This window comes from Engystomops pustulosus, chromosome 8, assembly GCF_040894005.1.
Source record: "Engystomops pustulosus chromosome 8, aEngPut4.maternal, whole genome shotgun sequence".
In the NCBI taxonomy this organism is placed as follows: Eukaryota; Metazoa; Chordata; class Amphibia; order Anura; family Leptodactylidae; genus Engystomops; species Engystomops pustulosus.
The window spans coordinates 10,111,739-10,130,857 of NC_092418.1; the positions used below are offsets into that span (position 1 = coordinate 10,111,739).

The 19,119-nt window shown below is 48.0% G+C and overlaps 1 protein-coding gene across 3 annotated transcripts in view; it reads right to left on the minus strand.

The window, feature by feature from the left end:
* CDKL4 (cyclin dependent kinase like 4) overlaps window positions 1-19,119 on the minus strand; it is a 51,575-nt gene that overhangs the window by 8,352 nt on the left and 24,104 nt on the right. For all 3 annotated transcript variants that reach the window (XM_072119663.1, XM_072119661.1, XM_072119660.1), the window contains exons 4-6: window positions 8,143-8,215; window positions 7,808-7,898; window positions 4,755-4,955 (exon numbers count right to left, since the gene is read on the minus strand). In XM_072119663.1, coding sequence (XP_071975764.1) covers window positions 4,755-4,955; window positions 7,808-7,898; window positions 8,143-8,215 — 365 coding nt within the window. The remainder of the gene's footprint in view (window positions 1-4,754; window positions 4,956-7,807; window positions 7,899-8,142; window positions 8,216-19,119) is intronic.

Below are 19,119 nucleotides of genomic sequence, written 5' to 3' on the forward strand. Positions count from 1 at the left end.
ATACACCACCACTAGGGGGAGGTCACTACATACAGATTATACATCACCTCTAGGGGGAGATCACTACATACAGATTATAAACCACCACTAGGAGGAGATCACTAGGGGGAGCTCACTACATACAGATTATACACCACCACTAGGGGGAGCTCACTACATACAGATTATACACCACCACTAGGAGGAGATCACTAGGGGGAGATCACTACATACAGATTATACATTACCACTAGGAGGAGATCACTACATACAGATTATACACCACCACTAGTCGGAGATCACTACATACAGATTATACACCACCACTAGAAGGAGGTCACTACATACAGATTATACACCACCACTAGGGGGAGATCACTACATACAGATTATACACCACCACTAGGAGGAGATCCCTATATACAGATTATACTTCACCACTAGGGGGAGATCACTACATACAGATTATACACCACCACTAGGGGAGATCACTACATATAGATTATACACCACCACTAGGGGGAGCTCACTACATACAGATTATACACCATAACTAGGGGGAGCTCACTACATACAGATTATACACCACCACTAGGGGGAGATCACTACATACAGATTATACACCACCACTAGGAGGAGGTCACTACATACAGATTATACACCACCACTAGGGGGAGATCACTACATACAGATTATACACCACCACTAGGGGGAGATCACTACATACACATTATACACCACCACTAGGGGGAGATCACTACATACACATTATACACCACCACTAGGGGGAGATCACTACATACAGATTATACACCACCACTAGGGGGAGACTACTACATACAGATTATACCCCACCACTAGGGGGAGATCACTACATACAGATTATACACCACCACTAGGGGGAGCTCACTACATACAGATTATACACCACCACTAGGGGGAGATCACTACATACACATTATACACCACCACTAGGGGGAGATCACTACATACAGATTATACACCACCACTAGGGGGAGATCACTACATACAGATTATACACCACCACTAGGGGGAGCTCACTACATACAGATTATACACCACCACTAGGGGAGATCACTACATACAGATTATACACCACCACTAGGAGGAGATCACCACATACACATTATACATCACCACTAGGGGGAGATCACTACATACATATTATACACCACCACTAGGGGGAGCTCACTACATACACATTATACATCACCACTAGGGGGAGATCACTACATACAGATTATACACCACCACTACGGGGAGATCACTACATACAGATTATACACCACCACTAGGAGGAGATCACTATATACAGATTATACACCACCACTAGGGGGAGATCACTACATACAGATTATACATCACCACTAGGGGGAGCTCCCTACATACTGATTATACACCACCACTAGGGGGGGCTCACTACATACAGATTATACATCCACCACTAGGGGGAGATCACTACATACAGATTATACACCACCACGAGGAGGAGATCACTACATACAGATTATACACCACCACTAGGGGGAGATCACTACATACAGATTATACACTACCACTAGGAGGAGCTCACTACATACAGATTATACATCACCACTAGGGGGAGATCACTACATACAGATTATACACCACCATTAGGAGGAGCTCACTACATACAGATTATACACCACCACTAGGGGGAGCTCCCTACATACACATTATACACCACCACTAGGGGGAGCTCACTGCATACAGATTATACACCACCACTAGGGGGAGATCACTACATACACACTATACACCACCACTAGGGGGAGATCACTACATACACATTATACACCACCACTAGGAGGAGATCACTACATTCAGATTATACATCACCACTAGGGGGAGATCACTACATACACATTATACACCACCACTAGGGGGAGATCACTACATACAGATTATACACCACCACTAGGGGGAGATCACTACATACACATTATACACCACCACTAGGGGGAGATCACTACATACAGATTATACACCACCACTAGGAGGAGATCACTATATACAGATTATACACCACCACTAGGGGGAGATCACCACATACAGATTATACACTACCACTAGGGGGAGATCACTACATACAGATTATACACCACCACTAGGAGGAGATCACTACATACAGATTATACACCACCACTAGGGGGATATCACTACATACATATTATACATCACCACTAGGGGGAGATCGCTACATACAGATTATACACCACCACTAGGGGGAGCTCACTACATACAGATTATACACCACCACTAGGGGGAGATCACTATATACAGATTATACACCACCACTAGGAGGAGATCACTACATACAGATTATACACCACCACTAGGGGGAGATCACTACATACAGATTATACACCACCACTAGGAGGAGATCACTACATACAGATTATACACCACCACTAGGAGGAGATCACTATATACAGATTATACAGCACCACTAGGGGGAGATCACTCCATACAGATTATACATCACCACTAGGGGGAGGTCACTACATACAGATTATACACCACCACCAGGGGGAAATCACTACATACAGATTATACATCACCACTAGGGGGAGCTCACTACATACAGATTATACACCACCACTAGGGGGAGGTCACTACATACAGATTATACACCACCACTAGGGGGAGATCACTACATACAGATTATACACCAGCACTAGGAGGAGATCACTACATACAGATTATACACCACCACTAGGAGGAGATCACTACATACAGATTATACACCACCACTAGGAGGAGATCACTATATACAGATTATACACCACCACTAGGGGGAGATCACTACATACAGATTATACACCACCACTAGGAGGAGATCACTACATACACATTATACACCACCACTAGGGGGAGGTCACTACATACAGATTATACACCACCACTAGGGGGAGATCACTACATACAGATTATACATCACCACTAGGGGGAGCTCACTACATACAGATTATACACCACCACTAGGGGGAGGTCACTACATACAGATTATACATCACTACTAGGGGGAGATCACTACATACAGATTATAAACCACCACTAGGAGGAGATCACTACATACAGATTATACACCACCACTAGGGGGAGATCACTACATACAGATTATACACCACCACTAGGGGGAGCTCACTACATACAGATTATACACCACCACTAGGAGGAGATCACTAGGGGGAGATCACTACATACAGATTATACATTACCACTAGGAGGAGATCACTACATACAGATTATACACCACCACTAGTCGGAGATCACTACATACAGATTATACACCACCACTAGAAGGAGGTCACTACATACAGATTATACACCACCACTAGGGGGAGATCACTACATACAGATTATACACCACCACTAGGAGGAGATCCCTATATACAGATTATACTTCACCACTAGGGGGAGATCACTACATACAGATTATACACCACCACTAGGGGGAGATCACTACATATAGATTATACACCACCACTAGGGGGAGCTCACTACATACAGATTATACACCATCACTAGGGGGAGCTCACTACATACAGATTATACACCACCACTAGGGGGAGATCACTACATACAGATTATACACCACCACTAGGAGGAGGTCACTACATACAGATTATACACCACCACTAGGGGGAGATCACTACATACAGATTATACACCACCACTAGGGGGAGATCATTACATACACATTATACACCACCACTAGGGGGAGATCACTACATACAGATTATACACCACCACTAGGGGGAGATCACTACATACAGATTATACACCACCACTAGGGGGAGACTACTACATACAGATTATACCCCACCACTAGGGGGAGATCACTACATACAGATTATACACCACCACTAGGGGGAGCTCACTACATACAGATTATACACCACCACTAGGGGGAGATCACTACATACACATTATACACCACCACTAGGGGGAGATCACTACATACAGATTATACACCACCACTAGGGGGAGATCACTACATACAGATTATACACCACCACTAGGAGGAGATCACTACATACACATTATACATCACCACTAGGGGGAGATCACTACATACATATTATACACCACCACTAGGGGGAGCTCACTACATACACATTATACATCACCACTAGGGGGAGATCACTACATACAGATTATACACCACCACTAGGGGGAGATCACTACATACAGATTATACACCACCACTAGGAGGAGCTCACTACATACAGATTATACATCACCACTAGGGGGAGATCACTACATACAGATTATACACCACCATTAGGGGGAGCTCACTACATACAGATTATACACCACCACTAGGGGGAGCTCCCTACATACACATTATACACCACCTCTAGGGGGAGCTCACTACATACACATTATACACCACCACTAGGGGGAGCTCACTACATACAGATTATACACCACCACTAGGGGGAGATCACTACATACACATTATACACCACCACTAGGGGGAGCTCACTACATTCAGATTATACACCACCACTAGGGGGAGATCACTACATACAGATTATACATCACCACTAGGGGGAGATCACTACATACAGATTATACACCACCACTAGGGGGAGATCACTACATACAGATTATACATCACCACTAGGGGGAGATCACTACATACAGATTATACATCACCACTAGGGGGAGTCACTACATACAGATTATACATATATACATACATGAGATGCTATATTGCTCCTCACCCAGTGTCCTGATGATGAGGTAGAGCTGGTCCATGTCTGACTTCCCCGGCCACAATGGTTGTCCAGTCAGTAGTTCTGCAAAGACACAACCTATGGCCCAAACATCCACTGCTGCTCCATACTGTGTGTCCCCCACCAGCAGCTCTGGGGCCCGATACCAGCGAGTGGCCACGTAATCTGTGTAATCATCTCCGGGCCGAGCTGTGAAGACAAGAGTGGAGACTATAGCGCCACCTGCTGTCTCTTCTGATGGAGCCCCTCCTGTGCACATACAATAATGTGCTCACATTCAGTCTACCTGCAACCGCCACTAGTGGGAGCTCACTATGGACTTGTAGACATTTTATAGGAATCAATAGAAGAAAGATCACACCAAGCACCAATCCACACTGACAACCTAACATGTACTGATACACATATATGTATGAATTATTCCATGTAAAACAAGATGCTGGTCATATGACAAATCTAACTGTGAGTTACAAATAATAAAAATAGTTAAAATAATGTGGAATGCATACCAGTGTATAGCGACTTTGTGGATCTCAGCCTGGGCTAAAAAAGGGGCACAAATGGCACTAATAGGGCGCAAGTGCACATCTGTGCCTCCTAGCAGCCTCTCCTTGAGCGTGACTCAATCGTATTCACTCTAAAGCAGTGGTTCTCAACCTTTCTAATGCTGTGACCCCGCAACATAATTCCTCATGTTGCGGTCACCCCAAACCATGTACAAGAATATTGGGGGATCATTTACTAAGGGCATTTAAAAAACAAAAAGTGTCGCGAGACTTGCACTTACCTTCACTAGGAATAGGCCGGTGAACTTGAGTGCATTCCAGCGGGCCTCGGGGAACTTCAGCGCAGCAGCGACACCTGGTGGACGTCGGAGGAACTACCTTAATGAATCCCGGCCGGACCCGAATCCTCCGCAGAGAACGCGCCGCTGGATCGCGAATGGACCGGGTAAGTAAATCTGCCCCATTCTATGTGTGCCAAAAAATGCAATAAACTTGTGGCTCCGATGGCTTTAGGCGACCCCTGTGTTTTAATCATTCGACGGGCCTTGGAATTAATCGTTCGATAACAAGAACCACTACTCATCCCCCGGATCTTCCTCCTACCTGACTGTCCCGGAATCAGAGATCGGCAGCTGGACCAATGACACGGAGTGTAGTGGACCTGCGCATGCGCACACTCACTCGGAGGACGCCGAGACAGTTTTCATCTTTCCATCATTCCAAGGCCCGTATAACATGGCGTCTGATTCCAAGGAGGACACACCAGCGATACGGTAAAACCGTGAGTGTGACAGTGTTCAGGAATAACTACAAGACTCGGTGGACATAACAGATCGGACACAGGAAGACACCACGTGTGCAGTCGTGCCTAAAGTCCATCCAGGACTGGCATTAACCCCTCTCTTGTCACACTTTAGAGCAGTGGTTCTCAACCTGTGGATCGCGACCCCGGCGGGGGTCGAACGATCAAAACACAAGGGTCGTCTAAAGCCATCGGAGCCACGATGTTATTGCATTTTTGGCACAAATACAATGGGGCAGATTTACTTCCCCGGTCCATTCGCGATCCAGCGGCGCGTTCTCTGCGGAGGATTCGGGTCCGGCCGGGATTCTCTAAGGCAGTTCCTCCGACGTTCACCAGGTGTCGCTGCTGCGCTGAAGTTCCCCGAGGCCGCTGGAATGCACTCAAGTTCACCGGCCTATTCCTAGTGAAGGTAAGTGCAAGTCCTGCGACACTTTTTGTTTTTTAAATGCGGCGGTTTTTCCGAATCTGTAGGGTTTTCGTTCGGCCACGCCCCCGATTTCCGTCGCGTGCATGCCGGCGCCGATGCGCCACAATCCGATCGCGTGCGCCAAAATCCCGGGGCAATTCAGGGAAAATCGGCGCAAATCGGAAATATTCGGGTAACACGTCGGGAAAACGCGAATCGGGCCCTTAGTAAATGACCCCCAATATTCTTGTACATGGTTTGGGGTCACCGCATTAGAAAGGTTGAGAACCACTGCTTTAGAGTGAGTACGATTGAGTCACGCTCAAGGAGAGGCTGCTACATCCATAGATACAAATCAGATCATGTACCATTCTGCCTTTGATCATCCTGAACCTCTTGTGGGAGGAGTTAAGTTTCCAGCCGCACGAACTTATGGTCAGAAATTAAACTAACGCATCGACGCCCACGGTATGAACGTATATTTTATCTCAGAAGCCGTAGATGTGCACTTGCGCCCTAGTAGTGCCATTTTTGCCCGTATTTTAGCCCAGGCTGAGATCCAGAAAGTCGTTATTAGAGATGAGCGAGCACTAAAATGCTCGGGTGCTCGTTATTCGAGACAAACTTTTCCAGATGCCCGAGTGCTCGTCTCGAATAACGAGCCCCATTGAAGTCAATGGGAGACCCGAGCATTTTTTTGCTAAAACAGAACAGTAAAAGAACAGTGAAGAATAGAATTAAAACATTAAAAACAGTGAACACAGGAGCATGTAAGTGCAGAACACATTGAAAGAACAATATTATTCACATTCCAGATGTTCCGAACATTTATTGTTTCATTAAACAATAAAAACACAGTTCTTCACTTAATTTAATGCTCGATCGCGAGCAGGGGAAATACTCGTCCGAGTAACGAGCCGGTCCGAGTATGCTAATACTCCACCCAGCAGTATACTCGCTCATCTCTAGTCGCTATACACTGGTATGCATAACACATTATTATAACTATTTTTATTATTTGTATCTCACAGTCAGATGTGTCATATGACCAGCATCTTGTTTTACATGGAATAATTCATACATATATGTGTATCAGTACATGTTAGGTTGTCAGTGTGGATAGGTGTCAGTCCGGCCCCTGTACACCACCATTAGCACACCCACTGTTGCTCCAGTTCTATGTTGACGTCGGGGTAGTGCAGAGATATTACCGTTGTCCTTTTATAGGAATCAGTCTACAGTGAGCGCCCTCTAGTGGGGGCAGGAAGAATCTCATTTATGTATGTATTCCTCCTCCTGCAGGGGGCGCCCCATAATCACTCACTTAATATTCGCGCAAAGCCAAAATCGCAGAGTTTGATGACTCCTTGTTTGGTCAGGAGAATGTTCTCGGGTTTCACGTCTCGGTGAATGCACTGGGTGACAGAAAGATACAAAGAATATTGCAAAATTGTGAGGAAATAACAGATATGGCCGCTCTCCTCCAATAACAGCGCCACCCCTCTCCACAGGCTGTGTGTGGTATTGCAGATCAGTCCAACAGTTTGTTTTGCGGATATGTAATACCAACCATGACCTATAGATCAGGGTGGCGCTGTTTTTGGAAGAGAGTAGTCATATTTTCTTATTATTAAGGTGGAGGCCCCACACAATCCTTACACTGTTCTTGTGGCAGAAGTTCACAGCCTGAAGGATCTGCTGCACAATGTTTTTGGTCATCATCTCCGGGACTCTGAAAACAGAGGTCATTGAAGGGTTAATGGGGGAAAAAATATGCAGCGGGATACAGGCTACTGCTCTCTATTATCAGCCATTACATCCCGGGGAGAGGAGACTGTACAGGGGGGATACAATCTATTACTCTCTGTTATCAGCCATTACATCCCGGGGAGAGGAGACTGTACAGGGGGGATACAATCTATTACTCTCTGTTATCAGCCATTACAACCCGGGGAGAGGAGACTGTACAGGGGGGGATACAATCTATTACTCTCTGTTATCAGCCATTACATCCCGGGGAGAGGAGACTGTACAGGGGGGATACAATCTATTACTCTCTGTTATCAGCCATTACATCCCGGGGAGAGGAGACTGTACAGGGGGGGGATACAATCTATTACTCTCTGTTATCAGCCATTACACCCCGGGGAGAGGAGACTGTACAGGGGGGATACAATCTATTACTCTCTGTTATCAGCCATTACATCCCGGGGAGAGGAGACTGTACAGGGGGGGGATACAATCTATTACTCTCTGTTATCAGCCATTACACCCCGGGGAGAGGAGACTGTACAGGGGGGATACAATCTATTACTCTCTGTTATCAGCCATTACACCCCGGGGGGAGGAGACTGTACAGGGGGGGATACAATCTATTACTCTCTGTTATCAGCCATTACATCCTGGGGAGAGGAGACTGTACAGGGGGGGATACAATCTATTACTCTCTGTTATCAGCCATTACATCCCGGGGAGAGGAGACTGTACAGGGGGGGATACAATCTATTACTCTCTGTTATCAGCCATTACATCCCGGGGAGAGGAGACTGTACAGGGGGGATACAATCTATTACTCTCTGTTATCAGCCATTACATCTCGGGGAGAGGAGACTGTACAGGGGGGGATACAATCTATTACTCTCTGTTATCAGCCATTACATCCCGGGGAGAGGAGACTGTACAGGGGGATACAATCTATTACTCTCTGTTATCAGCCATTACACCCCGGGGAGAGGAGACTGTACAGGGGGGGATACAATCTATTACTCTCTGTTATCAGCCATTACACCCCGGGGGAGGATACTGTACAGGGGGGGATACAATCTATTACTCTCTGTTATCAGCCATTACACCCTGGGGAGAGGAGACTGTACAGGGGGGGATACAATCTATTACTCTCTGTTATCAGCCATTACACCCCGGGGAGAGGAGACTATACAGGGGGGGATACAATCTATTACTCTCTGTTATCAGCCATTACACCCCGGGGAGAGGAGACTGTACAGGGGGGATACAATCTATTACTCTCTGTTATCAGCCATTACATCCCGGGGAGAGGAGACTGTACAGGGGGGATACAATCTATTACTCTCTGTTATCAGCCATTACATCCCGGGGAGAGGAGACTGTACAGGGGGGATACAATCTATTACTCTCTGTTATCAGCCATTACACCCCGGGGAGAGGAGACTGTACAGGGGGATACAATCTATTACTCTCTGTTATCAGCCATTACACCCCGGGGAGAGGAGACTGTACAGGGGGGATACAATCTATTACTCTCTGTTATCAGCCATTACACCCCGGGGAGAGGAGACTGTACAGGGGGGATACAATCTATTACTCTCTGTTATCAGCCATTACACCCCGGGGGGAGGAGACTGTACAGGGGGGGATACAATCTATTACTCTCTGTTATCAGCCATTACATCCTGGGGAGAGGAGACTGTACAGGGGGGGATACAATCTATTACTCTCTGTTATCAGCCATTACATCCCGGGGAGAGGAGACTGTACAGGGGGGGATACAATCTATTACTCTCTGTTATCAGCCATTACATCCCGGGGAGAGGAGACTGTACAGGGGGGATACAATCTATTACTCTCTGTTATCAGCCATTACATCTCGGGGAGAGGAGACTGTACAGGGGGGGATACAATCTATTACTCTCTGTTATCAGCCATTACATCCCGGGGAGAGGAGACTGTACAGGGGGATACAATCTATTACTCTCTGTTATCAGCCATTACACCCCGGGGAGAGGAGACTGTACAGGGGGGGATACAATCTATTACTCTCTGTTATCAGCCATTACACCCCGGGGGAGGATACTGTACAGGGGGGGATACAATCTATTACTCTCTGTTATCAGCCATTACACCCTGGGGAGAGGAGACTGTACAGGGGGGGATACAATCTATTACTCTCTGTTATCAGCCATTACACCCCGGGGAGAGGAGACTATACAGGGGGGGATACAATCTATTACTCTCTGTTATCAGCCATTACACCCCGGGGAGAGGAGACTGTACAGGGGGGATACAATCTATTACTCTCTGTTATCAGCCATTACATCCCGGGGAGAGGAGACTGTACAGGGGGGATACAATCTATTACTCTCTGTTATCAGCCATTACATCCCGGGGAGAGGAGACTGTACAGGGGGGATACAATCTATTACTCTCTGTTATCAGCCATTACACCCCGGGGAGAGGAGACTGTACAGGGGGGATACAATCTATTACTCTCTGTTATCAGCCATTACACCCCGGGGAGAGGAGACTGTACAGGGGGGATACAATCTATTACTCTCTGTTATCAGCCATTACATCCCGGGGAGAGGAGACTGTACAGGGGGGGGGGGGGGATACAATCTATTACTCTCTGTTATCAGCCATTACACCCCGGGGAGAGGAGACTGTACAGGGGGATACAATCTATTACTCTCTGTTATCAGCCATTACACCCCGGGGAGAGGAGACTGTACAGGGGGGATACAATCTATTACTCTCTGTTATCAGCCATTACACCCCGGGGAGAGGAGACTATACAGGGGGGGATACAATCTATTACTCTCTGTTATCAGCCATTACACCCCGGGAAGAGGAGACTGTACAGGGGGGGATACAATCTATTACTCTCTGTTATCAGCCATTACATCCCGGGGAGAGGAGACTGTACAGGGGGGATACAATCTATTACTCTCTGTTATCAGCCATTACACCCCGGGGAGAGGAGACTGTACAGGGGGGTACAATCTATTACTCTCTGTTATCAGCCATTACATCCCGGGGAGAGGAGACTGTACAGGGGGGGATACAATCTATTACTCTCTGTTATCAGCCATTACATCCCGGGGAGAGGAGACTGTACAGAGGGGGATACAATCTATTACTCTCTGTTATCAGCCATTACATCCCGGGGAGAGGAGACTGTACAGGGGGGATACAATCTATTACTCTCTGTTATCAGCCATTACACCCCGGGGAGAGGAGACTGTACAGGGGGGATACAATCTATTACTCTCTGTTATCAGCCATTACACCCCGGGGAGAGGAGACTGTACAGGGGGGATACAATCTATTACTCTCTGTTATCAGCCATTACACCCGGGGAGAGGAGACTGTACAGGGGGGGGGATACAATCTATTACTCTCTGTTATCAGCCATTACACCCCGGGGAGAGGAGACTGTACAGGGGGGGATACAATCTATTACTCTCTGTTATCAGCCATTACATCCCGGGGAGAGGAGACTGTACAGGGGGGATACAATCTATTACTCTCTGTTATCAGCCATTACACCCGGGGAGAGGAGACTGTACAGGGGGGGATACAATCTATTACTCTCTGTTATCAGCCATTACATCCCGGGGAGAGGAGACTGTACAGGGGGGATACAATCTATTACTCTCTGTTATCAGCCATTACATCCCGGGGAGAGGAGACTGTACAGGGGGATACAATCTATTACTCTCTGATATCAGCCATTACACCCCGGGGAGAGGAGACTGTACAGGGGGGATACAATCTATTACTCTCTGTTATCAGCCATTACATCCCGGGGAGAGGAGACTGTACAGGGGGGGGGGGGGATACAATCTATTACTCTCTGTTATCAGCCATTACATCCCGGGGAGAGGAGACTGTACAGGGGGATACAATCTATTACTCTCTGTTATCAGCCATTACATCCCGGGGAGAGGAGACTGTACAGGGGGGGATACAATCTATTACTCTCTGTTATCAGCCATTACATCCCGGGGAGAGGAGACTGTACAGGGGGGGATACAATCTATTACTCTCTGTTATCAGCCATTACACCCTGGGGAGAGGAGACTGTACAGGGGGGGATACAATCTATTACTCTCTGTTATCAGCCATTACACCCCGGGGAGAGGAGACTGTACAGGGGGGATACAATCTATTACTCTCTGTTATCAGCCATTACATCCCGGGGAGAGGAGACTGTACAGGGGGGGATACAATCTATTACTCTCTGTTATCAGCCATTACATCCCGGGGAGAGGAGACTGTACAGGGGGATACAATCTATTACTCTCTGTTATCAGCCATTACACCCCGGGGAGAGGAGACTGTACAGGGGGGATACAATCTATTACTCTCTGTTATCAGCCATTACATCCCGGGGAGAGGAGACTGTACAGGGGGATACAATCTATTACTCTCTGTTATCAGCCATTACATCCCGGGGAGAGGAGACTGTACAGGGGGGATACAATCTATTACTCTCTGTTATCAGCCATTACATCCCGGGGAGAGGAGACTGTACAGGGGGGGATACAATCTATTACTCTCTGTTATCAGCCATTACACCCCGGGGAGAGGAGACTGTACAGGGGGGGGGATACAATCTATTACTCTCTGTTATCAGCCATTACACCCCGGGGAGAGGAGACTGTACAGGGGGGGATACAATCTATTACTCTCTGTTATCAGCCATTACATCCCGGGGAGAGGAGACTGTACAGGGGGGGGATACAATCTATTACTCTCTGTTATCAGCCATTACACCCCGGGGAGAGGAGACTGTACAGGGGGGGATACAATCTATTACTCTCTGTTATCAGCCATTACACCCCGGGGAGAGGAGACTGTACAGGGGGGGGATACAATCTATTACTCTCTGTTATCAGCCATTACATCCCGGGGAGAGGAGACTGTACAGGGGGGGGGATACAATCTATTACTCTCTGTTATCAGCCATTACACCCGGGGAGAGGAGACTGTACAGGGGGGGATACAATCTATTACTCTCTGTTATCAGCCATTACACCCCGGGGAGAGGAGACTGTACAGGGGGGATACAATCTATTACTCTCTGTTATCAGCCATTACATCCCGGGGAGAGGAGACTGTACAGGGGGGGATACAATCTATTACTCTCTGTTATCAGCCATTACATCCCGGGGAGAGGAGACTGTACAGGGGGGGGGATACAATCTATTACTCTCTGTTATCAGCCATTACACCCCGGGGAGAGGAGACTGTACAGGGGGGGATACAATCTATTACTCTCTGTTATCAGCCATTACACCCCGGGGAGAGGAGACTGTACAGGGGGGGATACAATCTATTACTCTCTGTTATCAGCCATTACATCCCGGGGAGAGGAGACTGTACAGGGGGGATACAATCTATTACTCTCTGTTATCAGCCATTACACCCGGGGAGAGGAGACTGTACAGGGGGGATACAATCTATTACTCTCTGATATCAGCCATTACACCCCGGGGAGAGGAGACTGTACAGGGGGGATACAATCTATTACTCTCTGTTATCAGCCATTACATCCCGGGGAGAGGAGACTGTACAGGGGGGGATACAATCTATTACTCTCTGTTATCAGCCATTACATCCCGGGGAGAGGAGACTGTACAGGGGGGATACAATCTATTACTCTCTGTTATCAGCCATTACATCCCGGGGAGAGGAGACTGTACAGGGGGGGATACAATCTATTACTCTCTGTTATCAGCCATTACATCCCGGGGAGAGGAGACTGTACAGGGGGATACAATCTATTACTCTCTGTTATCAGCCATTACACCCCGGGGAGAGGAGACTGTACAGGGGGGGATACAATCTATTACTCTCTGTTATCAGCCATTACACCCCGGGGAGAGGAGACTGTACAGGGGGGGGGATACAATCTATTACTCTCTGTTATCAGCCATTACACCCCGGGGAGAGGAGACTGTACAGGGGGGGATACAATCTATTACTCTCTGTTATCAGCCATTACATCCCGGGGAGAGGAGACTGTACAGGGGGGGGATACAATCTATTACTCTCTGTTATCAGCCATTACACCCCGGGGAGAGGAGACTGTACAGGGGGGGATACAATCTATTACTCTCTGTTATCAGCCATTACATCCCGGGGAGAGGAGACTGTACAGGGGGGGATACAATCTATTACTCTCTGTTATCAGCCATTACACCCCGGGGAGAGGAGACTGTACAGGGGGGATACAATCTATTACTCTCTGTTATCAGCCATTACATCCCAGGGAGAGGAGACTGTACAGGGGGGGATACAATCTATTACTCTCTGTTATCAGCCATTACATCCCGGGGAGAGGAGACTGTACGGGGGGGGATACAATCTATTACTCTCTGTTATCAGCCATTACATCCCGGGGAGAGGAGACTGTACAGGGGGGGGATACAATCTATTACTCTCTGTTATCAGCCATTACATCCCGGGGAGAGGAGACTGTACAGGGGGGGATACAATCTATTACTCTCTGTTATCAGCCATTACATCCCGGGGAGAGGAGACTGTACAGGGGGGGGGATACAATCTATTACTCTCTGTTATCAGCCATTACACCCGGGGAGAGGAGACTGTACAGGGGGGGATACAATCTATTACTCTCTGATATCAGCCATTACACCCCGGGGAGAGGAGACTGTACAGGGGGGATACAATCTATTACTCTCTGTTATCAGCCATTACATCCCGGGGAGAGGAGACTGTACAGGGGGGGATACAATCTATTACTCTCTGTTATCAGCCATTACACCCCGGGGAGAGGAGACTGTACAGGGGGGATACAATCTATTACTCTCTGTTATCAGCCATTACATCCCGGGGAGAGGAGACTGTACAGGGGGATACAATCTATTACTCTCTGTTATCAGCCATTACACCCCGGGGAGAGGAGACTGTACAGGGGGGGATACAATCTATTACTCTCTGTTATCAGCCATTACACCCCGGGGAGAGGAGACTGTACAGGGGGGGGATACAATCTATTACTCTCTGATATCAGCCATTACACCCCGGGGAGAGGAGACTGTACAGGGGGGATACAATCTATTACTCTCTGTTATCAGCCATTACATCCCGGGGAGAGGAGACTGTACAGGGGGGGATACAATCTATTACTCTCTGTTATCAGCCATTACATCCCGGGGAGAGGAGACTGTACAGGGGGGGTACAATCTATTACTCTCTGTTATCAGCCAATACATCCCGGGGAGAGGAGACTGTACAGGGGGGATACAATCTATTACTCTCTGTTATCAGCCATTACATCCCGGGGAGAGGAGACTGTACAGGGGGGGATACAATCTATTACTCTCTGTTATCAGCCATTACATCCCGGGGAGAGGAGACTGTACAGGGGGGGGGGATACAATCTATTACTCTCTGTTATCAGCCATTACATCCCGGGGAGAGGAGACTGTACAGGGGGGGATACAATCTATTACTCTCTGTTATCAGCCATTACACCCCGGGGAGAGGAGACTGTACAGGGGGGGATACAATCTATTACTCTCTGTTATCAGCCATTACACCCCGGGGAGAGGAGACTGTACAGGGGGGGGATACAATCTATTACTCTCTGTTATCAGCCATTACACCCCGGGGAGAGGAGACTGTACAGGGGGGATACAATCTATTACTCTCTGTTATCAGCCATTACATCCCGGGGAGAGGAGACTGTACAGGGGGGGATACAATCTATTACTCTCTGTTATCAGCCATTACATCCCGGGGAGAGGAGACTGTACAGGGGGGGATACAATCTATTACTCTCTGTTATCAGCCATTACATCCCGGGGAGAGGAGACTGTACAGGGGGGATACAATCTATTACTCTCTGTTATCAGCCATTACATCCCGGGGAGAGGAGACTGTACAGGGGGGATACAATCTATTACTCTCTGTTATCAGCCATTACACCCCGGGGAGAGGAGACTGTACAGGGGGATACAATCTATTACTCTCTGTTATCAGCCATTACACCCCGGGGAGAGGAGACTGTACAGGGGGGGATACAATCTATTACTCTCTGTTATCAGCCATTACACCCCGGGGAGAGGAGACTGTACAGGGGGATACAATCTATTACTCTCTGTTATCAGCCATTACACCCCGGGGAGAGGAGACTGTACAGGGGGGATACAATCTATTACTCTCTGTTATCAGCCATTACACCCGGGGAGAGGAGACTGTACAGGGGGGGATACAATCTATTACTCTCTGTTATCAGCCATTACACCCCGGGGAGAGGAGACTGTACAGGGGGGATACAATCTATTACTCTCTGTTATCAGCCATTACACCCCGGGGAGAGGAGACTGTACAGGGGGGGGATACAATCTATTACTCTCTGTTATCAGCCATTACACCCCGGGGAGAGGAGACTGTACAGGGGGGATACAATCTATTACTCTCTGTTATCAGCCATTACACCCCGGGGAGAGGAGACTGTACAGGGGGATACAATCTATTACTCTCTGTTATCAGCCATTACACCCCGGGGAGAGGAGACTGTACAGGGGGATACAATCTATTACTCTCTGTTATCAGCCATTACACCCCGGGGAGAGGAGACTGTACAGGGGGGGATACAATCTATTACTCTCTGTTATCAGCCATTACATCCCGGGGAGAGGAGACTGTACAGGGGGGATACAATCTATTACTCTCTGTTATCAGCCATTACATCCCGGGGAGAGGAGACTGTACAGGGGGGGATACAATCTATTACTCTCTGTTATCAGCCATTACACCCCGGGGGGAGGAGACTGTACAGAGGGGGGGGGGGGGGGATACAATCTATTACTCTCTGGTATCAGCCATTACACCCCAGGGAGAGGAGACTGTACAGGGGGGGGGGGATACAATCTATTACTCTCTGTTATCAGCCATTACATCCCGGGGAGAGGAGACTGTACAGGGGGGGATACAATCTATTACTCTCTGTTATCAGCCATTACATCCCGGGGAGAGGAGACTGTACAGGGGGGGATACAATCTATTACTCTCTGTTATCAGCCAATACATCCCGGGGAGAGGAGACTGTACAGGGGGGATACAATCTATTACTCTCTGTTATCAGCCATTACATCCCGGGGAGAGGAGACTGTACAGGGGGGATACAATCTATTACTCTCTGTTATCAGCCATTACACCCCGGGGAGAGGAGACTGTACAGGGGGGATACAATCTATTACTCTCTGTTATCAGCCATTACATCCCGGGGAGAGGAGACTGTACAGGGGGGGGGATACAATCTATTACTCTCTGTTATCAGCCATTACGTCCCGGGGAGAGGAGACTGTACAGGGGGGGATACAATCTATTACTCTCTGTTATCAGCCATTACACCCCGGGGAGAGGAGACTGTACGGGGGGGATACAATCTATTACTCTCTGTTATCAGCCATTACACCCCGGGGAGAGGAGACTGTACAGGGGGGGGGATACAATCTATTACTCTCTGTTATCAGCCATTACACCCCGGGGAGAGGAGACTGTACAGGGGGATACAATCTATTACTCTCTGTTATCAGCCATTACATCCCGGGGAGAGGAGACTGTACAGGGGGGATACAATCTATTACTCTCTGTTATCAGCCATTACATCCCGGGGAGAGGAGACTGTACAGGTGGGGGGGGGGGATACAATCTATTACTCTCTGTTATCAGCCATTACATCCCGGGGAGAGGAGACTGTACAGGGGGGGGATACAATCTATTACTCTCTGTTATCAGCCATTACGTCCCGGGGAGAGGAGACTGTACAGGGGGGGATACAATCTATTACTCTCTGTTATCAGCCATTACACCCCGGGGAGAGGAGACTGTACGGGGGGGATACAATCTATTACTCTCTGTTATCAGCCATTACACCCCGGGAGAGGAGACTGTACAGGGGGGGGATACAATCTATTACTCTCTGTTATCAGCCATTACACCCCGGGGAGAGGAGACTGTACAGGGGGATACAATCTATTACTCTCTGTTATCAGCCATTACATCCCGGGGAGAGGAGACTGTACAGGGGGGGATACAATCTATTACTCTCTGTTATCAGCCATTACACCCCGGGGAGAGGAGACTGTACAGGGGGGATACAATCTATTACTCTCTGTTATCAGCCATTACATCCCGGGGAGAGGAGACTGTACAGGGGGGGGATACAATCTATTACTCTCTGTTATCAGCCATTACATCCCGGGGAGAGGAGACTGTACAGGGGGGGATACAATCTATTACTCTCTGTTATCAGCCATTACATCCCGGGGAGAGGAGACTGTACAGGGGGGGATACAATCTATTACTCTCTGTTATCAGCCATTACACCCCGGGGGGAGGAGACTGTACAGGGGGGGGGGATACAATCTATTACTCTCTGTTATCAGCCATTACACCCCGGGGAGAGGAGACTGTACAGGGGGGGATACAATCTATTACTCTCTGTTATCAGCCATTACACCCCGGGGAGAGGAGACTGTACAGGGGGGGGGGATACAATCTATTACTCTCTGTTATCAGCCATTACATCCCGGGGAGAGGAGACTGTACAGGGGGGGATACAATCTATTACTCTCTGTTATCAGCCATTACACCCCGGGGAGAGGAGACTGTACAGGGGGGATACAATCTATTACTCTCTGTTATCAGCCATTACATCCCGGGGAGAGGAGACTGTACAGGGGGATACAATCTATTACTCTCTGTTATCAGCCATTACATCCCGGGGAGAGGAGACTGTACAGGGGGGGATACAATCTATTACTCTCTGTTATCAGCCATTACACCCCGGGGAGAGGAGACTGTACAGGGGGGGGATACAATCTATTACTCTCTGTTATC